At 45.3% G+C, this 26,949-nt stretch overlaps 1 protein-coding gene across 2 annotated transcripts in view; it reads right to left on the bottom strand.

Moving 5' to 3' along the window:
- STPG1 (sperm tail PG-rich repeat containing 1) overlaps positions 1–26,949 on the bottom strand; it is a 546,110-nt gene that overhangs the window by 94,509 nt on the left and 424,652 nt on the right. For both annotated transcript variants that reach the window (XM_069622687.1, XM_069622688.1), the window contains exon 8: positions 16,574–16,764. In XM_069622687.1, the coding sequence (XP_069478788.1) occupies positions 16,574–16,764 (191 nt within the window). The remainder of the gene's footprint in view (positions 1–16,573; positions 16,765–26,949) is intronic.

A 26,949-nucleotide genomic window follows, 5' to 3' on the forward strand; every position in this document is an offset into this window, starting at 1 on the left:
GCCAGACTCTCCTCCTTGACTCTTTCAGGGATTCCACTGCCGGTAAGCGCTCCGGTCTTCCCTCTTCTGGCTTCTCGGGACTGGCTTCACTCCTTCAACATGGATTGCCCAGGGAGGGTTCCTCTCACACTTCCTGAGTCTTTCAGTGCTTTTATATTGGCTCTGGCCAATAGAATTTGGGGAAAGACAGAACGCTGGTAGTGGTTCTCATTAGGAGAGATCATCGTTGCTCCTCGCCTCTTTCTCATCTCATCTCAGTTGTTGTGAAAAGACTAGACGGCTGACAGTGGTTCTTTTTAGGCGTGATCAGCATTCATCCATTCTTCTCCTTCATCACAGCACTGTGAGTCTTTGGTGATCTTTCCCGTCACAGTACTTGGAAAGTGATCTTCATTGAGGTGACTCATTCTTCCTCGTCCCAGTACTTTTTAGGGGAATGTTAAGAGGAGAAGAACTTATGAGCCTATTAGGGGAGGGATTGTTCTTAGGGTTATAGGAAGGTGGTTTAAGGCCCCTTGATCGGCGGGAATACCACGTTCCATCTGGCAAGTCCACTTTACCCCCATTGGGACTATCTCCCCCCACATGGTCCTCCATAGGGCAGCCACCCCCAGGTTCCGGATCAGGTAGCAGCTGTTCTTCCCTGGCCACATGGGGAGAGACTTTCCCAGGGGAGATAGTGGTGACTTCGCCAGATTCATCACATACTGTAGACAAGAAAGAAGTGTTCACCAAATGAAAAGTTAGGATGATATGGCTGGGTCTCCCTTTCCCACGTTTTAAGCATGGGACAAGGCAGCACTTCTGAGCACAGCACACTCCTAGGCCTCGTCACCACAAGGTTCACAGTTCCAGTTTAACTATATCAAAACATTCTGAGGCTTAGTCTCTTCCCTGACAACGTCTCTTGCCTGAGAAGGCCTGATGATTCACAACGACAAACAAAGAAAAGTTCAGTGGTTTTGCACCCAAGTGATTGCTCTCCGCCCGTAGGATCTCCCTCTGCCGGGCTCGGATCCTTCTTGCAACTTGGGCCTCCCTACGTCGGGTTCACAACTGCCTTTCAAATGCAGCGTGACATTTTCTAGAGTCTTAATGTCCTTTTGAACAACTTCTCCTTGTGGAAAACCCTTGGCCGAGTTAACTCTTGTCCGATACACAGTTCAACTTGCTTTATCACAGTACGGGGTTGACTCACGTTGGCTCTCCCCTCTTGGCATCCCTCCGTTGGGTTCACATAGCCGCTTTAACATACTGTTCACAGTTTACTCTGTTTTATCGCAACCTGTCAACTTGGGCCTCACTCCGTCGGGTTCACTATGGCCTTTCTTTAACACAGTTCACGTACCTCTTTAACACAGTTCATCATTTTCATCAGAACGCAGCGGTTTCCTTCTCCTAGCTTTCTTTCGGCATCCCTCTGTCGGGTTCACACTTGCCTCATTCTACAGTTCACAATCTTATCGGAAAGCGGGGTTCCCTTCCCCTAGCTTTCCTCTGGCATCGGGTCAGAGACTTTCGATTGTACAAGGGATTCAACGTGACCCTTGTAGGACCATTCGGACGCCTCTCGCCATCCCTTCCTAGGGTCTTCTGGTTCTTGTAGTTTCAAAACAGGTCTCAGTCAGAGTCTTTCAAATGAGCGCCCACATGGCGCTGGACCCCTCTGCACCAGGACCTCAACTGGGCTTTCTTTAAAGTTCAAACACACACACAATCTCCTCCAATTTCAATTCCTTAAATTCAAAATGTTGCTACTTGCACTTACTACACAGTTCGGTTTTCTATCAGCGTCCTACGACTCACTGGCTGTGCTGAACCCGTTGGTTTCTTTGATCTCTAGAGTCAAGGATAGTACCACGGTAGCCAACTTGCCTCTCCGTCTGCGTTATCAATGCGGGAGGCCCCCGTTGACCGTTGACATCTGCTGCTCTGCATGCCGGCTGTAACTCCCGGTCTTACGATTTCCCTTTCTGGAGGCTTTGTGGGTTTGAGTTGTGAAGGGCAAGGTTATTCCACCCTTTGTTGTCCTTCCAGGGCTCGCCGACTTTCTTCTCCATTTCAACTGTTGGTTTGTTGTAGCTGTCTCCTCGTGTGATCGGCCTAGCTCGAAGTGTGCTTTCGTGCTCTGCCATTTAGCCCTGTGGAAAAGGTAAAGGGCTGTCAGGTGTGCGTGGTTACTGTCAATTGCCTGACTCGTGTGTTGGGACATGTCAGGTAAACAGCTCTGGTCTGGTGTTAGTCTGTTGTCTTTTACCGTGTAAGAAAGTGTTTGTATGGGAAAAGGGGGAGGGGGGCAGAGCTTCTAAATATCCTACAGGGTAGGATGGGGAAAAGGTGTTACAGCGAAGGGGATACCGCGTCTCAACCCTTGGCCATGTCCTGGCCACCTGGACGACAGATCCCCAGGCATTAGCAAGTGAGACACCTTCGGCAGCCACATTTGTAGATGTGGGAAGAACAGGCAAATGAAATCTCATATCAACCACACCCTGCAAAGAGATTACATTTTTGTTGGAAGAAGTACTAACAAAGAAACAAGTACAATTGTAGAAAATGTAATCTCACCAGCCCCAAGCAATCAGCAGGGCTAAAAGGTAGTGCTCATTCCCTGAAAATACTATAAATGAGGGGTGAAAAAGCAGAGGCAGTGCTGAAAGTGATGATGACAAGATTGTAAAACGTTTCCATTTCTTAGCATATGTTTTGCATGTAGAAGGCGCTCTGTAGGTTCGAATGATATCCCAACATTCGACTGGCAACATTAGGTTGGTGTGTTTTCTTTGCTCAGCAACCAAGCCCTGAGAGAGAGTGGCAAAAGGTTGTGGTGAAGGACCTGCCCATTCTGTTGTGTTAGCAGCGCTTGGTGCGCTTGGAGACGAATGGGCGTGGAACACGTCATTTGAAGGAGGGTCAGATATCAGACTTGCCGGGCCAAGACTTGAAATCATCCTGCAGGGTTGTTCTCTCACCTGTCTCAGCATCCTTGATAACAGGGGTATCGGCGGGAAGGCGTATAGAAATTCGCTTGTCCATGGTCATGGAGAAAGCACCCACCACAGAACCCGCACCATCCGACGCTGCATATGCTTCCGGCACACATCCAGAGATCGTTGCGCCATCTGCCGTGTGCGCATACCTTCACTCACTGCTGCCTATCCAGACCCCAAGCCCCCACGCAGCTCCAGCTGCACAAAGTCCTGAGCTACAAATCGTAGCAGCCTCGTGGTGAGGCACGCTAATCCAAGATGGCCACCACCATGCTATTGTTAACTTGCTATTAGCAACAGCATCAGCAGTTTGCTGAGAGCGCCGCACGCTCGGTTTGGCTGGCCCGCTCCTCTTATCCCGACCTGCACCACCGGAAGGCGCAAGCCAAGTGGCCCGCCCAACTAAGGCCCGCCATATAAGGCTAGAGCCTGTCTCTGCCTGCCTTGCCGCATCGCGGCCGCTCGGCGCGACTCTATGCATGTCGGACCTCATCTTAACAGACCCGCACCATTCTGGTAAGCAACTATAGCATACCATACTGTTTCCCGCACCTCTATCGAACACCCAACCCCCATATCTTTGCCATTTGTGAGTTGGCCATATACACAATGGTTCATCATCATGCTGAGTAAGCCCAGCAGCACACTAACTTAATGGCAGCCTTCAGCAGCATCAGCTACAGACCTAGGCCTAACATAGTGTTCATCACTGAACTTGCCTCTTATGCTTAAGACCGATCTAACCCACTCTGCCTAACCCATGGTGCTTACACTGAACTAGCCTACTGGGCGCCTTTCTGTTCATCATTCATGCGCACCTCTAACTCTTCCCCAGCCTACGGCGCATAGTACGGACTTATTCTTATCTGTTCATCTGATCTCCATCTATGTGTTTATCATTTAACTGCCTCTCATGTCCAATATTGTACTAGCTCAGCATGCACATTAACTGTTCATCCTGCTCACTACTGACTGCACCATTAGACTATCAGAGTGCTCATATCAGCCCATCTGTCCTACCCTGAGCTGCATACTGTGCAGATTAGCCCATCATGCCCTTCTTGAGCTGCATACTGTGTACTAGTTCACCTGCTATTGCATATTAGCCCATCTCGCCTATATTAGCCTAACTTGCCATAGTCTGAGCTGCATGTTGTGTACTAGTTCACCTGCTTTTGCATACTAGCCCATCTCGCCTATATTAGCCCATATTGTCTACCCTGAGCCGCATACTAGAACTACGGACTACCTAGACAGAACGGTGGCTCCCCACCAGACATAAATAATCACTCCTTACGATAGAATGATTTCCACCCTCATTTACCTGACAAACTTCTGGTCCACAATGTCAAAAGTAAACTACCTACCGCAACTCATATCTCTGAGAACATCAAACCCTGATGAGTGCTGACCAATTACCACCCCAGACTCTGCCCATCAGTCTATATATTCACCTATCATTTACCACTCCCTAGCTAACCTCCCATGAGACACTTTGAGCAGAAATGCCAAACTACGATCAAGATTACCTAAAATGTACAAACCCCTAGCCAAACTTGTCACAAAACCTAGTAATAAAAGGGACCTCCAACCTAACGCTAACAAACTAAACACCCCCCACACTAAAAATTACTCCCACTGTAATAACCTTACAAACAACCACCGTAAATCAAGTAATAGACTAACAAAAAAAAAAAGTACTGTCATCTTGGCTACATTAAAACCAAAAGGGTGCCCTTATTAATGCTAGGTCATTAATAGCACATGCCACTGAAATTGCTGATCTCATCCAAACAGGTGATTATGACCTCCTAGCCATAACGGAAACCTGGCTGCACCAAGCAGCAGGACCTGCTCTGATGCTTTCCTTGCCCCCTAATTACATCATACTATGAGAACATAGAGCCAAATCTCGAGGAGGTGGCTTAGCTATTATTGCTAAAAATAATCTCAGTATAAAAATAGAAACGGGTTCAAACACTAAATCCTGCGAATCCTTAACCGCTAATTTCTTAACATCACCCTCTCTATCTATCAATATACACCTTATCTATAGACCACCAGGTCCCATTAGAACGTTTGAGGAGGACATTTCCACGATCCTCTCAAACAACCTAAATAATTCATCGCAAGCCATCCTTCTGGGAGACCTAAATCTAGGCTACAATGACCACAAAGATTTGCAAGAGACTAATATTGCCAATGTCATCTCAGAATTAGGTTTCTCCCAAAAAATCTCACAACCCACCCATGAAAAAGGCCGAACACTCGACTGGGTTGCCAACCATAACTGTAATGTAACTATTACTGATGTCAGTCCACACATTTGGACAGATCATGCGCTAATAACCTTCCTCATAAATGTAAACATGTCCCAGACTATTGAAATTGCACTGGCTCCCACCCTACCAACCAGAAATAAAAAAAACATAACTACCGACAAACTGCTACCACTTACCCTCCCTACTCTAAACTCCCTACTTGATTCACTGGACCCCTCAACTCTAGTAAAGGAATTCAACTCTACCATGGCCACAGCCCTAGACACTATCACCCCATTGAAAATGAGAAAAAGTAACCACTTAAACACCTGGTTTGCCCCCCACCTTAAATCTTTAAGGATGGAAAAACGCAAATGCGAATCTGCCTGGCGACTAACCCCAACGGAGACAAACAAAGTTGCGCTCATCAACATCTCCGAGACTTATAAAAATGAAATAAAGAGAGCTAAAAAAGAGAACTTTAACAATAGAATACTGCAGGCTAAATCTGGAACCAAAGAGCTATTCCTTATACTAAAGGAACTGGAAAACCCCATCCCTGTTCAGGATAACTGTGACAAAAATAAAACATGGTGCTCTAACATCCAAAAAGCATTAAACGACAAAATAACCACATTACAAACAAAAATTGAGAAAAAGAAACAAAATATTCCTCCTTCAACTAACCAAAGAGGTAAACTACTGACCGCTACCAAACCAGAACAAAAGTTTTACTTCACTAAAGTAACTATACTAGAGATTGAAAAGATAATACTTTCACTCAAACCTTCCAATTGTCGAGGCGATTTATGCCCAGCCCATCTGATAAAAGATGCGGCCAGAGACCTGTCCCCTTTTATTTCTGAACTCATTAACGCCTCCTTTGCATCAGGCACGATACCAGATAATCTCAAACAATCTTGCGTCCTCCCCCTCCTTAAAAAGCAAACTTTGGACCCATCCATCCCGACCAACTACAGGCCTATTACAACGGTACCATTTCTGTTAAAAATCCTAGACAGAGTAGCTTACCTACAGATTCAAAAATACTTGGAGCTGTACCATCTTCTAGGCACTAGACAATCAGGTTTCAGACCCCAGCATGGTACTGAAACCGCGCTCGTTGATCTCAAAACCCAGGTCGATGAGCTGAGGGACTCTGGAAAGGCAGCCTTACTCCTCCTACTGGATCTCTCTGCGGCATTTGACTTGGTGGATCATGATGTGCTTTGTACCCATCTGGAAACAGCTGCCCACTTCTCCACACATGCCATTGCATGGATCAAATCGTTCCTAACTGGTAGAACCATGATGGTATTCTCTACCTCTGCAGCGGCTGACCCAGTACCTATTACATGTGGAGTTCCCCAGGGCTCTTGCGTCCCCCTCACTATGTATAACATCTTCGCGAAGCCCCTGTTTGATGATCTGGACCTTCTGGGTGTCACCTACACTAACTATGCAGATGACACTCAGATTCTCATCCCACTTTCGGGGGATTATGAACAGGATTTGGCCTTGGTGAACAAGTTTTACCTAATCATTCAGGTATGGATGGCCCGTTATGGACTATGCCTGAATGATGACAAAACGGAACTCATACTGGGGAACACACAAAACATCAAAATACTGAAAGACGACTACTTATCATTCGTCATAGATGGTAACACCATTAAGGTAGCAAAAGAGGTAAAAACATTAGGTTTTTACCTCGACTCTTGCCTCTCCCTAACCAAAGCAGGTGAGTGCAATGGCATCTAGCACCGCATATACCTGCAGGTTGATTAAAGCCGCAAAGCCATATCTGTCCACCACCAGCTGCCTCACCCTTGCAAGAGCTCTGGTACTATCTAAATTGGGCTATTGCAACGCACTATACATAGGGTCCAATAAACACACATTGCAAAAAATCCAAACCCTACAGAATAATGCTCTCAGAGATGCTTTAGGAATTCCAAGAAGAGAGCATATCTCAGAGATCAGAAGACAATCCAACTGGCTCTCCACAGTGGACAAAATTAAACTCAAAACAGCCTCACTAACATTCAAAAGTATTAATGATCTAGCCCCCAAATACCTAACTGAAAGGTTCAACAGAAGAACATCCTTTAGAGCTAGCAGAGAAGCATACTCCAACCAGCTAGTGCTACCCCTATTCAAACTGAGCACTGCCGGAGGCAACAGCTTCCCTGTCAAAGCTGCCCAGTTGTGGAACTCCCTCCCACCCCTCCTAAGGTCTGACCAATCCTACTCACACTTCAGACTTAACTGTATTAAATGGCTCAAAGAAAATGATCTATAAACATGCCCTACGTCTCCTTGATTCCTGACTGACAAGACATACTGTGTATACACACTGGTACACAAACCCCTTGTATATAACTGTATATATTCTATATTCTTTATATAATTGTATACATCCTGTACAATGCATACTTATCCTCTTATAATGTGTAATTGTAACCTGTAAGTAATTGTAACCTGTAAAGCTTAAAGTATTCTTGTACATGCGCCAGGATACCCTCGGGTCTGGTGCGTGCTATAAATAAATAAACAAACAAATAAATAAACAAACAAACAAAGCCCTTTCCTGGTACCTGGATGCGAAGAGACGCATTCCTTGTTTTGCCTGGTTACGATGAAATCAATGTGGGGGTGACCTTATCTTTTGAAGATTTGTTCGACCTCTGTCAAATTGAGCTCCAATTTGTGAGACATGGAGAATTCCCTGCTCATTTGATCTGACAGAATGTTGTCCTTTCCTGGAAGATGTTATGCTCTGACCTGGATCTTCCGGGTGAGTGCCCATTTTCAAAGTTTCTGCGCCAGACAGCAGAGCCTGCCTCGTGCCCCCTGGCTTGTTGGTGCAGTGCATTGAAGTTGTGTTGTCTGTCTGTATGGTGACCACCTGTCTCACAAGAACTGTTTGAAAAGACTTTATTGAATGGCTCAGAGTTCGAGGACATTGTATATGTGACTCTTGTGTGGACCATGTGCCCCTTGCCTGCAAGTCTCCGGGATGGGCTACCCATCCTGACAGGGATGCATCTGTTCTGCAAAGAAGCGTCGAAGTGGGCGCTTGGAAATGCATGCTTTGTTGTAGGTTCTGAGCCACCAGTGTAGAGCTTGGTGGAAAGGATGTGACAGGTGCAGGATGTCTTCCCACGAACCTGATGCTTGAATCAATTGTGGATCTAGTTCTTCTTGGATCGGTCTCATTCTCAACCTGCAATATGGAACCGGTAATATACATAACGACGTCATGCCCAGTAGAGATTTGCAGTGATGCATCATGATCATGTTTGCATTTAAGAACCAGTTGACAAGTTGGGAGATTGCTGTAATTCGGTCGTCGGATGGTCTCACTCGCAGAATGTGTGCATCTAGTTCCACTCCCACTGCCGAAATGTTGATGGAAAACGCTAGATTGGTTATGTTTCCTTCATATGATTGACCACCCAGGTTTTTTGTACCTTCGACTTTGCTTGGATGAGCCAATAGTCAAGGTCTTTCCTAGGTGCGCTGCCACTGGGGTAAGACATTTGGTGAAGACTCTCTGGCCAAAGGGCAGCATCATGAGTTGATAATGTTTGTCTCCCACTGTAAACCTTAGGTAGTGCCTGTGCACTTGATGTATGGGTACGTGAAAATAAGTATCTTCTAGGTTAATTGTTGACAGAAATGTGCCCTTTTGGAGCCATGGCAGGGCCTGTTGGAGAATGGTAATTTTGAACTTTATGATGTTAACATACTTGTTCAAGGCGCGTAGGTTTAGAATCGGGCACCACTGTCCATTCTTTTTCTTTACCAGAAAAAAGTGTGAGTAGAATCCTTTCCCTCTTTGAGTGGCTTGGCGTCTGAGGACCACTCCATGAGCCATCTGCTTACAACTACACTCTGCTGCCTCCACCACTGAGTCAATCATGTGGTTGGATGCTGCTTCTCTGTTTCCAACTATAGCCCGCGTCTCATCTTGAAATTCAGCTGGAAGGTGCTGCATGAGCCTGGACATCTTGTGCCACAATTTCCCATCATATCAACGCAAGGGCATTCACTGTTCTGAGTGACAATGATGCTGAAGCTGAAACCTTTCAGCCTACAGCTTCAGGTTTTCTGCCTTGCATGTCCGGATGTGCCGTTAATGGTGAAGCAGGATTAGTGAGCTTCTTCCTGGCAGCCACGGTGATGACTGAATCAGGCTTCAGGTGTCCCTAAAAGCACAGTGGTGTGTCTTCTGAGGCATTGTATTTCTTCTGCTGCCTAGCCGCTGTAGCAGGAGTAGAAAGCAGGTTGGCTAGGATCTTTTCCCCGGGTTCCCATATAGTGTCTAGAATGGGTATAACGTTAACCGTCCTCCTTCTCTTGTCTCTGTGCTCATACAGCACTGACTTCTTTTCTGCACATGATACTTGGAGATCGATCATAGTTGCTGTCTTCGCAGTGATAGAATGGAACAGAGCAATGTCGTCCGGCGGTGAAGAACTTCCAGGAGAGTCACGCTTCTTGCTCTCAATTACATAATCCTCCAAAACGGCAGTATCCTGTTGGGGCGAGTCTTGAGGAATGTCCCCCTCTTCATGCTCGTCTGCTTGCATCTTTGGCTCTGAAAAATCCCCTCAGGGATCATCAACTGGATCCTGCCAGTCATTTAAAGACAGTAATGAAGGAGCCCCAATGGGCCGTGGTGGGGAGACCCCTTTTTGTCTTCGTGGTGGTGAAGGACTTACCAGTATCTGAGGTGGAGAGATGCTTCTTTGCCTCTGAGATGGAACCTCCTACGTGACTACTGAAGTACTGTTGTCACCAGTGTTGCTGGTGGCCAAGCGTGCCCTTTGCCTCTTTTGGAACTCTTCCATGATATTTTTCAGACACTGCATCAACGAGGGTTGAAAAGAGTCTGAAGGATCGTACGAGTGTGACTACCATGGAGGCGGTGCTCCTTGGGCAGAGACTGCGGCCTGCCTTCTTCCAGGTCAGAAAATTCCTCTTGCAGAATTGTGTCAGGCAGTTTAACCATTTTCTTTGATGGAGGACATGTTAACATTAGAAATTGAGCCTATGGCACTGATAGCGTGTGTTTATTACTTTGTTTCATGGCTAGAGGAGGTAGTAGTGTGACCATTATACACAAAAAGAGGCTGAGGGAGTGGCACTGCCCACTGCTAACCAACCCTCATTAAGGTTCTTCACCTTTATAAACAGACATTAGGGTTAGACAAGCTACTAATACTGTTTTTACAATGCGATATACCATGAGCGAGACCAGAAACCTTCAAAACCTGTTAGTGCTTACACTACATTAAATTCAGAAGCACACAACAGGTCTGACTTCAAAATAGACTATTTTATTCACATATAAAAGTATTCCTTAAAAAGTGCCACAAGTGGTCACCATAAAGAGTCAACACAAAAAGGATATACACAAATGATTCAATAGTGCTAACTGAATTAAATATAACAGTGCAAAAATGTTACAGACAGTAAAACAATAGGTCAAGAGTATTCAATCAAAGGACCTAACATATCAGTGGTGTCATGAAAGTGTCATGTGCTGTGCAAATACACATGTAAACTTAATCTAACACTCCATTCAGACTCACCATTACTCATTCATCCACATACATACAAATCATTCCAACATGTTTCTTTCCAAAATGTAACAGGTGCAAGAGTTGTGCATGGAAATTCATCAGGGACTGTCAACGTAGAGTAACAAACAAAACACTGTAATTAGCAATGTGAAAAATCTGCTTAAGCACGACAGGGTATGAATCCTGTCAGTACCAGAAACCATCTAAATTTGACGTCAACACTCATTGGAGTGTTACAAATGAACACTTCACAAGCCTCAGGATGCTCAATATCAGGTTAATGATGTGTCCACAGCGTGGCTGCTAGTAGCACCGCGGATCATCATATGCTGCTCAATATGCTGCATGCAAAGTAACTTAGGTACGGAAGCACAGGGTGGTGTCTACCACATGTTCAACAGAACCTCCCATGGTGGAGGCGATTGCCAGTAAGCAAGGTAAGCCTAGAGCTGCCCGGGTCGAGCTGCTCTTCTCTGCTCGGAGAAGCTGACACCTAGGTTAAATGCCGCTGAGCACGCGCAGGTGTGGCTGCTTCTAGGGAACGGGTGTGACTGAAACACCCAGTGGTGTCTCGATGTTACACTGCGTTCACGTGGAGGCTGCTGAGGAGTCAGTTCAGGGTAACAGTATTTGCAGAACCGCTGTAGGTTGTGCGTGGTGTGGCTAAGATCCCAGTTCATGGTAGTAGTGTGGCAACAGCTTTTCCTGTGGACTGCGTAGTAGTCGTGGCTGAACAGCCATTAGAATGTGTTTTCCCCAGCAAAGCATTTCCCATCAACTGTTTATTAGCAATCAATGAAGTAGTCGTGGACAAGGGCTGTGTGATGAATCTGGCAATGTCCTCACTTCTTTCCCTGAGGAGGTCTCCCCCGTTATGGTCAGGCGACTGCATACGCCACCCAATCCTCACCCTAGGGGGCGACTATATGAGGGAGGACCATCTGGGGGGGGTACACCTCGGGAGAATAACAAGGCATTGTTGGAGAAAATCACATACCCCCCTTTTCCTTTCAGGGATGTTTCCTCTATTCCCTTTGCCTTAATGGCATATTGCCACATTCCTCCTCAGTCTCCCGACAGATCTACTGTTACTGCTCCCCAAACTCCCATTAGTGATATTTTATTGGCAACTGGGATGAGGAAGAGTCAGGCAGTAGTAAGGATCTCTTCCAATGAGGCTCAGTATCCACTTCCTACAGAACTACTGATACGAGAAAGAACAACAGAGTAATGAAGATCATGAGGACAGGGCAACCAACGCAGCAGTCTAGTTGTTGGAAGATGATTAAGCATGCCGGGAAGTCTGAATACAGGCTGGCTATAGCTGACAGAGAGGGAGAGAGGAGAGCTGCAGACGCCGAACTGCAGTGCAGCTTGTTACCACTCTAAGCACCACGCTCGGGAGAAACACGCAGTGGCAGGCGATGCGAAGAGAATCCAGAGCAGGAAAAAGAGAAGCCTGGGTTAAGGCGGTCCACTGCCTAGAGAGAGCAGTGTGCACCGTGAACCGCGAAAGGAGTCACAGCGAGAGTGCAATGCTTGATGGGGCGCACACAAAGCCAGTACGCTGAAGCAGGAGAGAGTGACAGAGTGCTAGAGGCAACCAGTCAACCCTGTAGAGAGGGTTACCAGGTTGCCTGAGTGTGCATGTCACTTCGTAGAAGGAACAGAAGCCGAAGGGAACAGAAACAAGGGGAAACCAAAAACCGACAGTGAAACTAAAGAAAGCAAATGGGTTACCGAATGACCTAAGAAACCAAATTGACCCGAGAAAACACAACAAGAAGTAAACAGTAAAGTCATTAAAGAGGTGAAAGTAAATGTACAGAAAGCCACTAATGGGTTATTAAACCCATACTTTACAGAAAGAGTAATTTGTTTGATAAAATCCTGGCAGACAAATATACCAGTTGAAGTTAAGCATTGGTGTAATAAAGATCTAGCAGGCAAATATACCAGGTGAGGTAAAGCATTTATGTAATAAAGTCCTGGTAGGGAAGAATGTGAGGTGAAGTTAAATACAGGTGTAGTAAAGTGATGGCAGGAAGGTATACCAGAAGAAGCGAAGTGTTTTTGTAACAAATGTCTTGGTAGGAGGATGCACCAGGTAAAGTGAACGCTAAGTATTTGTGTAACAAGACCTGGCATGAGAGTATACCAGGTGAAGACAAACAGATACTAGTTGTATAGAACATTCAAGGAAGGACATACCCTTGAAATCATGAACTGTTGACAATGAATTCTGAGAGAACGAAGAGTCCTTAGGAAGTGACATACCCTTAGGATCTGCTAATATTAAAAAGGAAGAGAAAGCCTAAGGAAGGGAGGTGATGCCCCAAGAAAAGTGAATATTCCAAGGGGAGAAAGTAACCCTCTTGGAACTTGATTATTCTCTTTGAACTGATGAGACGGATACAAGGAATCTGGGGAAGGGAATCATTCCCTGCAATTGTGGACATTATTCATTCGAACTCCTTTTGACCAAGGTAAGGGACAGTCATTTTCTTGGAAATTATTATTCTTTTTCAATTGGTGAAACTGATCAAAGGAAACTGGGAAAGGAAGTTGTTCCCTGGAACTGTGACCACTGGTTACAGGAACTCTTTTTGCTGGATTTGAACTTTTGTGTTGAAACCTGAACATTTGAGCACTTGTGAATACCAAGAGACAGTATCCTTTGCACTGTCGAGTTTATTCAGAGTGTGAGTTCCAGAATAGGATTACGGACACAGGCCTTACTTTTGTTTGGACAACTTGACATTGGACAGACCCATTTGTTTTTGGTTGAGGTAGGGAAATGCCTCCTATAATAGGGATAGTGAGGTATTTTCCAACCCCCATTTCTTTTAAATAAAAGTTTGCAACCACAAACATGTCTCCTCTGTGTCCGCGTCTCATTCCTGGCTCCTCACAGCTCCCTAGAACTAGTCGTGGACAGGGGACCTTTAGACGTAGTCATGGACGAGTGATCCCTCATGGTACTCATGGACAAGGGTTTTTTCAGAGATGGCAGATTAGCTGTGGACAGGGATCCTCCCAGTGACGAAGATGACTTTGTAGATGCGGACTGTTCGCGTTTATGGGATCTGCCATTCGTGGACGAGGTGACAGCGATTTATCCATAGACAATTGAGCAGTGGATGGTGGCATGCCTGTCGTAGAGGGCCTCGTGGACAATTTGGCCGTGAACGGCACCTTGATAAGAGTCGTGGATGAGAGGATCTAACCTGCCAATTTGAACGTTTTTTTCACTATAACTGGAGGTTTTGATGTTGTGGACGTTCCAGAAGATGTCCTCAACTCCTTTTCCCCACCTTTTATTTGTTTTAGCAGGTGGTGCTGTCCCCCTTTCCACTGATGACGCTCTCCTCTCGGGAAGTGACAGGAGCTGTTTTGACAGATTCATCATCAGATGAATGGCACTTACTCTCCAGACGAAGAAGTAGTCTTCTGTGCCTATCCCGTAGGGTCTTCTGTGTGAAGGTTTGACAAATGTGACATCCTGGAATGTCACAATGGTAAAGACAACATATGCACTCCTGGTGAGGGTCTCTTACAAAGACAATCTTTTTGGAGCACTTGAAGCAGTCCTTGAAAAGTGAAGTGGAGGGATTACACAAGTGAGTACCTTTTCAGGGATCATTGGCAATTTACATTGCTTTTTCCTATGGAAATTCTTTACATTTACAGAGGATTCCCAGTCTATTGACGGAGAAAATTCAAGCATGTGAATCTAAGAGAGATTCAATACTCCAGACATTTCTTTTGCTCACATTGTGTGGACAGTATTTGTAGAGCAGGTTGTCCCAACATGGGCAATGACTTAAACATAGGTAAAGAACTTTATGATTTGGACACTGATCGCTGAAGGTTTTGGCCATCTGAATAAAGCCCCACTTTGTGTTGGTGCATTCCTGGCACTATTTACTTTACAACCGATACTCGATTTGTCTCATTTGAAGCTCTTTCTCCCTCAGAAACAATTCAACGTGGTCACTCCAGCCCTGACCCTCCCTTCCCTAAATGAGGGGGGTTTGGATCCATGCGGTAGACTTGCAGAATGCTAACCTGCACACTTATACCGCACCCCTCATCAGAGGTCCTTGAGGATTTCACTGCGGTCTCCAAATCTTCAATTGACAATCTTCATCAATAAGGCTACATACCCCCATCATCTTCCGCTCTTCCTGGCCACCTTGCTAGAAGACTCTCCAATACCAAAAACAAGAGCATCATACACTCACGTGCTGGATGACAACCTTGTTGCCACAAACAAGATGCGTAGGGATGGGGAATGAGATGTACAGACTGAAATCACAACAAGCATACTGTCTCCACTTGATAATTTCTTTACGTCAGGCAAGCACATAATTAAATGCTTCAGAGAATTCTCTAGCCAAGCTACTGGACTCCATCCATGGTGCATAAACAGAACTTGCTAGAGAATGACAAATGATGAGGGTGCCGTATGGCAGGTGCATGGTATGCCCACACGTTTGGATGTGGAGAGAAATCAGAGAATGCAAACAATTGTCCTACGTCACCCACTGTGACTCCACCACAACACTATCCTCTAGCAACAATGTGCCTGGCATGGAATCTCAAGACAAGGCAACTCATCAGTGGATCACGAGATGAATTCTGCTAGGCAAGAACCTGTAACTGCAAGGGGCCTATCCCATCTTGACCTGAACTGTCGGAGCAAAGACATGACAGACTTGGGTCAATGGAGAGAATAAACCACTGTGTATGGAACCATGAAAATGATCTGGTCCAACTTTTTGATCCATTTTACAAACATATTAGGGAACAGCGGCAGGACCTGACTTCTATTCTGCATGCTTTCTTTCATGGCCCCAAGCATCTTTCAATGACATGAGAACTCTGTTGTGTAAGTAGACATCACACTGAAAAAAATAGACCCAATGAATGCAAGCATTTTATTTTTCTTATGTTCTTTTGGGGTTTGGCCTCCTTGATGGAAGAGGGAGTCATTGAATCCCTTCAAGCCAAACACCTCCCAATAGAATTATGGCCTTCTCAATCCACTGAAGAGCAAACACAGAGACCTAGAAAGCATGGCCCGCTTTTCATGTAGAGTGTTTCTTGTGCACATTCAAGCAGGCAGCTAAAGGGAAAGAGAACGGAGCGGGAGCATGCCGAGACAAGGTAAGTAGAGCATGAGAGTGCTGTGGAGCATTGGGGGGCATGGGTGCAGAGCCTCCACTGAGGAATACAGTGTGGAAATAGGAGTTGGAGAGCAGGCAAAGGGTGGTTTCAGCAGGAGTGGAAATTGGGGCAAGAGGGTCCCGCAAAGCAACATAGAACCGTTCTTTAGAAAGTTGTTGCTGCCTCAGGAGTGGCAATTGGGTCCCTGAAACTGTACAGTTCTACTTATGCAACATTACTGGAGCAGAGAGGGGGGAAGTGGGCGGTGGTTGGGGTAGGGTGTAGGACAATGGTAGCAAAAACTGCCTTGATGGGCTTGTTGCTGGGTCTCTAACATTGAGTTGTATTGGTTGAATGTTTTATTCCCACTATTCCTTTAAATATGACTGTTTGCAGTTGTGTTACTTATTTAAATTCTGACTTAAAAATAATGTTAACGCAATATTGACTACTTCCCTTTGCTCCCAGCATGGGCCCCATACCGCCAAGCTGCGTGGAGTATAGCCGATTCATTTATGCACTACCATGTAAATGGCAACAACAAAACTAAACCTGGTTTTACCTGGTCCTGGTAATCCTTTAGCAGAAATGTCTCCCGCCCAGCGGCTTGTGTTTGACACAAATACAGCACTCGAGATGCACTGCTTACAGCGCCCCTGGAAATCCACGACTTCATACTGACCAGGTGCAGGGAGAGGGGGGGTCTTGGGTATTGGCATTGCAGGAGCTGATATGCACAGGTAGTGTCCTCGACTGCAACAAAAGCAACACTCACGCAGGTCAACACAATTAACATGTTGCTTTTAGAAACATTACATTTACATCAAATAAGATGAAATAGTTAGGTTAAAATGTTTAAACAAGAACGTTCATAAAAAGGACACGCACAAGCCTGAAAACATCTGTTTTGTCGTTTATTTTTAGCATTCTTGAAATGATGTGTGTAATACTGTTAAAAGATGTGCCGAGATGGAGTTAAGTAAGTAATATAGCAGGTAATCTGCTTGCAGGAACTGACAAGGAGTAGAAAAAAGCAGGTTGCGCATCAGGCAGCAGGCCAATGGGGCGCAAGTACCGCGCATGACTGCCTACTTACCGGTAAATGGATAGCAGGTACTGGACTTAGACACACGTGGTAGATGCATTCGGAATGACAGGGTGCACTTTGGACAAGCTAAGGTACTGGACTCCGTCGTAAGCAAGGCAAGGGTGCATGGCAAAAGAAATAAGTGGACCCAGTTACCTTTTTGAAAATGCCATTCCCAACTGCATGTAAAAAACTTAATGGCTAAACACGTTTTCTGATTGAATATATGAACTGTCAAAATGTTGTCATGGGCGTCCCTCTGCGAGAACGAACACGGCCCCATGTTTTTTGGGAAGGTACCCACTCGAGAGGGTATGCAGTGTTAAAATCGCGGCAAAAATGGCACCTGTACAAAAAAATGCGGCAAAAATGCTGTAGCTTGACCCGTTAAAGGTGTACCCCATTACACCATTTAAGGGGAGCAAGGGTTGCGGGGGTGTCCCCTGCTCCCCTTAAATGGTATAATGGGTCCGGAGGTTGCAGGGGTTGTCCCCCACATCCTTTACATGGATTATGGCGGCAAAACCACAGCCTTTTTGCCGCAATATTTTGTGTCCACAGCTATTTTTGCTGCGATTTTCACACATGGAACCATCGAGAGTCCACAGCCACACTTTAGCTCACTGTACCATTCACAGATGCGAAATAACCATTTGTATATCAGTCTTTGTCCCGCCCACATTCAGTCCAGCACTGAAATGCTATGGCAATTCCCTTCTGAACAAGAGTACCAACAGCAACCCCATACACGTGTTTCAGCCTCTAATTTTCGATTTTTCATATATGAGCTGTGTGTGCATCTGCCAGCCATCCACACAATGGGCCCGGTTCTCCCAAAATCAGACATCGAAAATCAATGCAGAGGATGCTTATTTTTGGATGCCCCATTTTGGGAAATGCGTAGGCCACCACTCAGAGATGATACAGGCATCCGCAGATTTTCTCCACTGTGATCCTTAGTGGAACAGATAAGGCAGCAGATGCAAATCAGAAATACCCACGAGCATCTCCGATTTGCTCTAGTGCAAATCTGTGAGAGTCAAACCCAATATGTTTAATCTTGTACTCTGCAATTTGGTACAGGGTACCGTTTGCCACCCACCCCAAATCCTCAACTTCCTATAGTACCAAGATCTACAGTCGTATCTTTTTTCCCTTAGTACAAAGCTGCCTTTCTGGGTGGTTAAGAGAGTCTGGAGTTTTAAAGTGCCCTGCACACTTGTTTCTTGACTTTGTTTCTTTTATGGCTGGTGCAGAGAGCGTCTGGCTCTCTTCTTGGCCACTTCTACCAGGTGCCCACTTCCTCTAATCTTAGGCTGCCAACGGTGTCCGGAATTGGCCAAGATACAAACAGTTGGCCCTTCTAGTCCGTCTCAGGGTATTTGCTCGCTCCACTTGGGCCAGACTAGGGCTAACCTCCCCTCGGGTCTTTGACTTGACTTTAGCTTGTTGTATGGCCTCTCCTGTGCCAATTTAGGAAAACCCTCCAAACCCAATTTTTGATGAGCTAAAGATTCCAAGCATTCCCCATCACAGAATTCTCCCGCTCGCCGATCCTTTAAGTCCTCCGCACTCTTCTGCAGGAGCTTATGCACACCCTCCTCTCCTGCTTTCCCTGTCCTATGCTCTTTCTTTTATGGCGTTTTCTCTCCTACTCTCTAAACAGATACACTTCAACCACCTCTCCCACTTTCACGAGCAGTTTGATGTCAGTTACCTCCTCTCTTCCCTCTATTAGTTTGTCTCTCCTACCCCACAATCGTGCCTCGCCCTTGCTCTCCCTCTTTCCTAATGGTCACGATCATCCTTCGTCCCTCCTCTATCCATTGATGTTCCTCTCCGCCTCCTTCCATCTGTCTGGCTCTCTTGCAGATCCTTCTCTCCCTCCTCTTTCCATGGATATTCGGCCTCCACTCTATTCTCTCAGTCTTCATCACCTTTTAAAGGCTTCTCTACCTCTTTCCTTTCTCTACTTACCACTATGTGTTTCTCTTCCCCCTCCCCAGTATCGCTCTCACCCCTCCTCCACTTCGCTCTCTCCCCCGTCTTCTGCTCCGACCTCTCCCTTCTATCTCCTTCACCTTTCACACTTTTTCTAGTCTCTCAAACTGACTCCTAACTCCCACACCTCTCCATTAGCAAACTCCCACTTTTACCTACGTTGAGTGTGAGATGCAAAGCCCTGTGTTTGTGATTCTATGGTGGACTGCCCTGTGGCTCCCTGCTCCAAAGTAAAATAATGTGCATCTGCCATCTTGCAGCTAGGCAGAGCTTCTCTCCTCACTATCTGACTCTGATACAGCGCCGTAGGCATCTACTGCTAATCCTCCCATTCAGTAAGGGTCTGCACTAGCTATGCATGTCTGCAGGATGCAGTTGATGACCACAGGCCAAGCTCGCATATTTCTTCACAAGTTGCGCTTGGCAGGCCTGGCCCTTGCTGGTGCTTCCTACTCCTGAGAAGCGGCTCATACGCAGGCCAAATCCTCTGGGTTCTTACTTTCTCTGCTGTAGTAATGCACTGTAGGATGCAGCAGGGTTCTCAGAACAATTGGGAGCATTTGCCAAATACAGCCAAGGATAGGTTGGGGGCCCTAGAGGATCTTCTTTACACCACTCCAAGGCCAGCATCAAGGAGCAGGCGGTGGTCCATAGCCACCTGGTTCCACAAGTCCCCATCTGCCAGCCTCTCCCATGTGATCTTGTCACATATCTCCCTTCCACTGAAGCCACACATTGGGTTTGGTGCTCCAGTGGAGGTTCCATGTTCTTAGCTATTGCAGGTATTGAACAGACCAGGGAAGTCATTGTAATTTGGGCATTGTGGTTTGGAAATGAAAGTCCCAGGGCCATTTCAATGTGTCATGTTCCTCCATCCAAGGCACGTTGCTCGTGTATGCCCTGATTGTGGTTGCCATCTTCTCTGGTCCCTCCACCTTGCCCACAAGAAATAGAAGTTAAGATTTGTTCCCAGGATGATGCAATTCCCCAGGCATTATGGTTACATCCACTTCTTCCATTTGCAGGTCCTCTGTGGCGATATGATAAACTTCCTAGTCCGCATGCATGCAGGGGTACAGAACTTGCTCACTAGTTGCACACACCCAGGCATATGGTGACCAGTTCACTTAGTCTTCAGGGATATAGTACCCGCTCCCTTTTGCAGCCAACACTGGAATCTTGCTCTTTTGTTGGGTCCTCCTCCATGGTTATTATGAAGGCGCACACCTTGTTTCTCTTCAGCTTCCCCGGATTTCTTAGACCTCACATGCCTCTTATCTCTCTCAGGATGTTCATCTCCCTCAGACCTCTTTGCTCTTTGAGCACTCTCAGACCTTTTTACTCTCTTTGGCTTCAAAGCTGTCAGGCCTGTTGGCTGACTCAGACTTCTCAGCTAGCTCAGGCATCCCAGCTCACCTCAGGTTCTTCCTCCTTCCCCAAGCAATCTGGTGCAGTGCCTTCCCAAGCTGCATCTGACTGGCTATGACGAGCAGCTCCCAGGTAACAACGCTCAATTCCAGTCTTGATCCTTGCTTGCTGGAATCTTGTCATGCAGATGCCATGCTCCACATAGCAGTGAATATGTCTGAAGGAGTGAGGATTCCCATACAGTGCCATAACTCTGGTTCCTGGGCAATATGATTTGGGCGGAGGATTCTGGGGATTCCAACTTAACTCTGCTCCCAGGTAGCTCATGGCACTGGCCTGAGAGCCCAGGGAGACTGGCTTCCGTTGTCCCTCGAGTCCACCCCAGATCTTAGGAGGTTTTCAAGACACTGACTTCTTCACATATTGCAATGCTGAAATGGGACAGAGGTATGACACCAGGAGATGCCGAATCTCTAGCACTTTAGAGGAAAATGTATAATCTTGCATTGTTTTGTGCACGGTGGGATGGCGCTTTACTCATTGTAAACATAAAACACGAGTTCGGCATAGATCGTGGAGAAAGGTAACTATGCATCTCTTTGGAATTACTGCAAAATTGTTGCCTCTTCATTAATTGTAATTGTAATAACACAAAACATATTTGGGATAGATTCACCAATCATGGCCTGGATTGTGCAACTCCAGCATGCAATGGCAACTATGATGGGGTCTGAGGTAGCCAAAACTGTAGTTTATGTGGCAAATTCTGCTTTGCCAAAGGTGATATTGTAACACTGCAATGTCCACATACTCCACTGCCATGTCAAAGGTGGCAGTCCAACATGCAGGGCATGACCCCTAATGCGCGTTCTAATATTATTATTTTTTTTAATATTTGTATTTAATCATTAAGATTTTTTTACAAGACAGTTGTGCAAAAAAAAACAATTTCGTCAGCATGAGTTCTCTGTCCAAGAAAAATCTTGAAAGTTCTTTTGTTGGTTAGGTAACTAACGAGGGGGATTTTTGTAAAAGTAGAGCAGAGTTTAAATTTTTTAAGATGTTAAAAGTTGGCAGTTGCCATCGTGTTTTATCCCCCTATTAGTTTCGCCCAACAGTTGTCTTGATCACTGAGTGCGAACTCGCTTAAAATGTCTGGCAAATATGATTCTCTTAAGCCTCCAGTGCTAGCACATTCAAGGATCAGATGACGAATTGATTCCGTTGCTGATTGATCAGTACAAAAGCGGCAGTCTTTTTTTCAGAGATAGACCTCTAATAGATAGAATTTCATTCGTTAGTAAGAGGTTAAATCTCGCTCTCATAAGCATATCTCGCACTGGTCTTGATGGAAATCTTTTTATTTAATTTGTTTTGGGCAGCTGTTTCTTTGGTTATAATCCAATCTAGTTCTTTCAGTTTCTTCTGAATTTTTGTTGGATTCACAAACAGAGTTTCTTCATCACTTTCCACTGATGCTAAGGTGTCATAGTTCTGGATGGACCAGGCCTTTAACATTTTATTGGAGCCACTTTTAATTTCTCTCGATATCAAATTATATATCGTCTGATCTTCTGACATTCTGCATTTGCAAAATAGCATCAGGGAGTTGATTCTAACTGTGCCTTCCAAGGACATCAAGCTCAATTCCTGTCTTATCACTGCCATGGAGGTAGAATTCGGCAAGGCTAATATTGCTCTCCAAAATTGGGCCTCAAGTTTTATCCAGAGTGTTGTAGATAAAGTTGGCATAGCGTCCGCCCCATAAGTTAATGATGGAACAACCTTTTTTTTTATAGAACTCTAGTACTGGTAGCAACGAAAATCAGCCACATTTCCTGTTTATGGCTTTACCTTGTCCGATCAGTTTCTTTATCTTCAGTTTTAAATGCTCTTGCATTGCCTTTTCGTGTGTTGAGTTGTCTAGGATCACTCCCAGATATCTGAATTCAGGTACCTTTTCAATTAATTCGTTTGTCAGATGTAATGATATTTTTTCAGATTTTTTGGAGCTGTGCGAGATAATCATGAATTTGGTTTTCTTTTCGTTTATCTCCAGGTTATTTGCCCTCATGTATTCCTCAAGGCTGCTCAACTGGCGCTGCAGTCCAATAGGTGTATGGTCCAGTAATATTAGCTCGTCTACATATAACAATCTGTTTATATGTGCGCTCCCTATTTTTGGTGGGAAACATCGGACCGCTGGGTTCACTTCTTGTAAGTCACCCAGAAATGCCAAGAAGAGTGCTGGGGCCAGAGGACACCCCTGCTTAACTCCTCTGGCCGTCGGAATAGCTTTTGAAAGAAGGCCTTGCTCAGTTAGCTTCACCTTCATACTGGTATCTGTATAGAAGGCTTTTATTGGGTCCAAGATGTGTGTTGGACATGCCCAGGCTTCCAGTTTTTTACACAAAAGGGCACGATCTACTCGATCGAAGGCCTGGGTAAGGTCAATGAAAATTATAAAGAGCCGTGGGCCACCTTCCAAGACTCTGCTTTTTAGAGTGCTCAGTAACAGAATGTTGGCCGAGGTCCCCAGGTTTTTTTTTAAGCCTGTTTGGAGATAGTCCCTACATGGCGCTGTTTTTGCCCAAAGATTGAATTCTTCCAGAAGCAGAGAGCCAAAAACCTTCCCTATGCAGTCCAGTAAGGCTATTGGCCTGTAATTTGCCGGGTCGGCTTTGTTCCCTTTTTTGTAAATAGGTACAACGATTGAGGATTTCCATGATGGCGGGATGGATTTTAATGTGCACATCTCTTGAATATTTCGCTCAGGAGTCTTGCCCTCTCTGACGGATATGCCTTAAGGTCTATGTTGGTAATGCCATCTGGGCCGGGCGCTCTCGAGTTTTTCAGTTTCTTTATTTGTCTTTTTATTTCATTTTCATCATCCAGCGATCTCCAGCCTATTTGAATGACCTCATTTGATGAACTTGGGCTTGTTTGTGCCTTCTGAAATAGAGACTGGAAGAACTTCATCCATGCACCCTCTCCAATGTTTGATATAAACGCTGGCTCTGCTGGAGAGGTGGCCGTTTTTAGGAGCGACCAAAACTCTCTAGTGTTGTTTGCTGTTATTGCAGTTATGATGTTCTCTGCATCTTGTTGGTATAAGGCCACACGATAATTATGGACCCAAGATTTTTATTCCCGTTGACTTTCGTTCGCTGCCTTAATTGCAGATGTCGTTCCTAATTTAGTAGCTTGTCGCTTCAGTTTCTGCAATTCCTTCTTTTTAGTCGCCACTTTTGGGTCATACTTATGAATATGTGACTTTATAAGGCCCTTTTTTCCAGTTTTATGACTATATACTGATAGCAATGGAAGATAGTCGATCTGTTTTTCGGGGGCCAGGTCTGACTGTATATTATACTTTGACCTAAGGTCATGTATCCCTGCTGCTGATAACTTCAGTCTCGTGCGCTGATTGTTGGTGCACAATGGCAAGTCCCCCTTTGGTTTTTCCGCCCTTTTTCTAGGCCATGTTGCACAGAGGAGATTGTGGTCACTGGCTGATATTTTGACTACTTCAAATTCTGTCACAACTGATAATAAAGTTGTAGATACGAATATATAGTCTATTGTAGCTCTTGTAGCTTCTCGTTTCCAAGTTGGTAGGCGAGAAGAGTCTGGGAATACGCTAAGTTGTGCAATCCTCTAGATTTCATCAGTTTGAGCCACACCACTCCTCTTTTAGCTGGTGAACTTGCAGGATCATAGGGTGCTGATTTATTTAGGGCTTGTTATATTAATAAGGTTACAGCAGGGAATATGCTGTGCTATAATATAAAAATAAAAAAGGAGTGTGGTCGTGCAACATAAACATGTTTAACAGTGCCAATACTGACATCTATTAGGCACTGAAGCATAGAAAATGTGGTCTCATGGTGAAAGGCTGGCCTACATTAGGCACAAACCATAAAAACACAGTCGTATTGAAAATGCTATACAGAGCCAACTCTACCAGCATGAGCATGTTTTGCAATGGCAATTTTGGCATATATTGTGCTTAGCCAGCATAGGCTTTTTTTACAATGGCAATAAAGACATATGCGGTGGACAGCCAAGTCTTTTAGTGGCATCACATACTGGCCATAGCCTGCATACACTTCCCCTTCTTAAGGGTGGAACACAGGCATATAATGGGTACAAATAAAATAGAAACATTTACCATTATCAATACAGTCATACACTGGGATCAGCAGAGAGGAGGCGTGCTCTTATAATTCTATGTTTTCATATGGTAGGCACAACCAGCATGAACGCGTGTTCTTTTATTGGCAAATGGGCATATATGGGTCATATCCAGCATGAAAGTCCATCAGAATCCAGGGAGGCACAAGTTTCTGCAGTGTGCAAGTCTGGGCTTCTTAAGTTGAAAATCTTAAAGAAAGCTTTACCATTTCTTTCTGCGGAACTACGCCCTAGGCTGGTGACAGGATCGATAATGAGCTCACTGGATTAGTGTAATAGTAGCTATTTGAGCCAGCCGACTGTCTGATCTATTGGCTGCAACGTTTGCAAAAAGCTGGCCCACTCCTGGCACTGGGAACGACTGGATTGTCTCATACTTATAGTTTATTGCGACAGCTTCACTGGTTACCAGTGATAAAGCATATCATGTTTCAGATTCTTTGCATTGTATAGCATGCAATGCATGATATCGTCGCAGTTTCTAGAAACAAAGCCGAGTATCCCCTGCCCTGTAACACCTTTTCCCCATCCTACCAAGTAGGATACGTAAGACACTCAACCCACACCCCCTTTCCCGACATGCGACACTCTGTCATGGACAGCTCACTGTGAGCGAAAACGAACAAACACCAGAGCTGTGTACCTGACATGTCCCAATACGAAGGTCAGACAAATACTGATAATGTTAAAGGATATTTGTATCGCGCACTAACTGATCATTTGGCACATCTGACTGCGATCACACTTCCCCACACAGATAAAAGGCAAAGCACAAAAGCACACTCTGAGCAAGACAAAACACAGGATGAATCAGCAGTTCCAAGATGGCAGTTGAACACAAGGAGAAAGACGGCGAGACCAGAGAGGATTGCAAGGAGGGATGCGCCTTTGACCTTTCCCGACTGTTACCTTTGTGAACCTTGGAAAATAAGAAACCTAAAACCGGGCACTAAAGATGAACAAACCTGCTTTGTGTGTCGGAGGTTACTAGGGCTCTCCCGTATTGATAACCAAGGCGGGGAGGAACGATTGCCGCCGTGATTCTGTCCTTGGCTCCTACTACAAAGCAGCACCAGTAAAGACAGCACAGCCTGTGTTAGAACCAAGGTTGCAAGCAGCAACATTGTATGAAGAAATCTAAAGAGAACTGTGTGTGAAAAGTATGTAACGAGCGATATGAACATAATTGAGAACCAGAGGAGTGACTGACTTTATGGAAGCCAAGAAAGATACCGTAGACAGAGTGGTCCGGCACCATGTCGGTGCTCATTCGAAGGTCTCCTTTAGGTATCCAACGAGTTGGCAATTGTGGAAAGGTAAACTGTAGATCGACGTGGTCCTGCCATGGGTCAAGCTAAAACCTGTGCACATTAGCAAGTCTTTGACAGTCTAATGTAAACTGAAATTGGTCCGAGCCTGGCTGAGGGAGACTAATTGTGTAAGAGGAAGGATCTGAGCCCGGCTGAGGGGCATCTGGGGTGAACCGTGAGTCACCCGAGAAAGAATATTCTCTGAACATTGTGAACAGGGGGATATGAGCCCAGAAGAGGGGATCCACTGTAACGATTGTGATAGAAAAAGGATGTGAGTCCAGCTGATGAAGATCCAGGGTGAATCACAAGAATGGAGTACGAATATTGTGTTTTGTTTTGCTACATCATGTCCTCTGAATCAAGAGACTTTGAAGTAAAGAGACTTGGGTACAGAAGGCCCTGAGGCTGGTAATGGAACTGTATCCTCGTGCCGAAGAAGCCAGAGTGTGTACTTTGCTCGAGTGAACCGCCTTGTCCCGTGCTGAAAACGTGGGGAAGGGAGGCCAACAGCCTGAACATCCTGACATAGCATTTTCTGAACACTTCTTTCTTTTTCATGAACATTACCCCACACCATTTTGTATTTAGCAGTAAGGACTGGCAATAGTTTATTTTAGTATATGCCTTTTTACTTTGACGGGACTACACTAGGACTGTATTATTATTTGATGGTCGTAGCTTGCTCCCATCTGTAGATTTAGGGTTAGATAGGTGTTTATAACACCATTGTTGAAGTTCAATAAACAACCTTGAACTGAGGTCACTTGTATCTGTCTTACTATTGATAGCATGCCTTCCTTACATAGTCAACAGAAATGCCACTAAGTGAGAATCAGTTTGAAGCAGTCTATGCTGCTCATTTGGAACTTCGCGTAGAATATCTTGGATGGTTTTACACTGTTCATTATGCAGTGAAAGTGTACCTGGCGATATGTCTGAGGATCAATACAGACCAGAGTGGCAGTTCCAGGCTCA

The sequence above is a fragment of the Ambystoma mexicanum genome, chromosome 11 (genome assembly GCF_040938575.1).
Source record: "Ambystoma mexicanum isolate Mex_15411 chromosome 11, UKY_AmexF1_1, whole genome shotgun sequence".
NCBI classification, from domain to species: Eukaryota; Metazoa; Chordata; class Amphibia; order Caudata; family Ambystomatidae; genus Ambystoma; species Ambystoma mexicanum.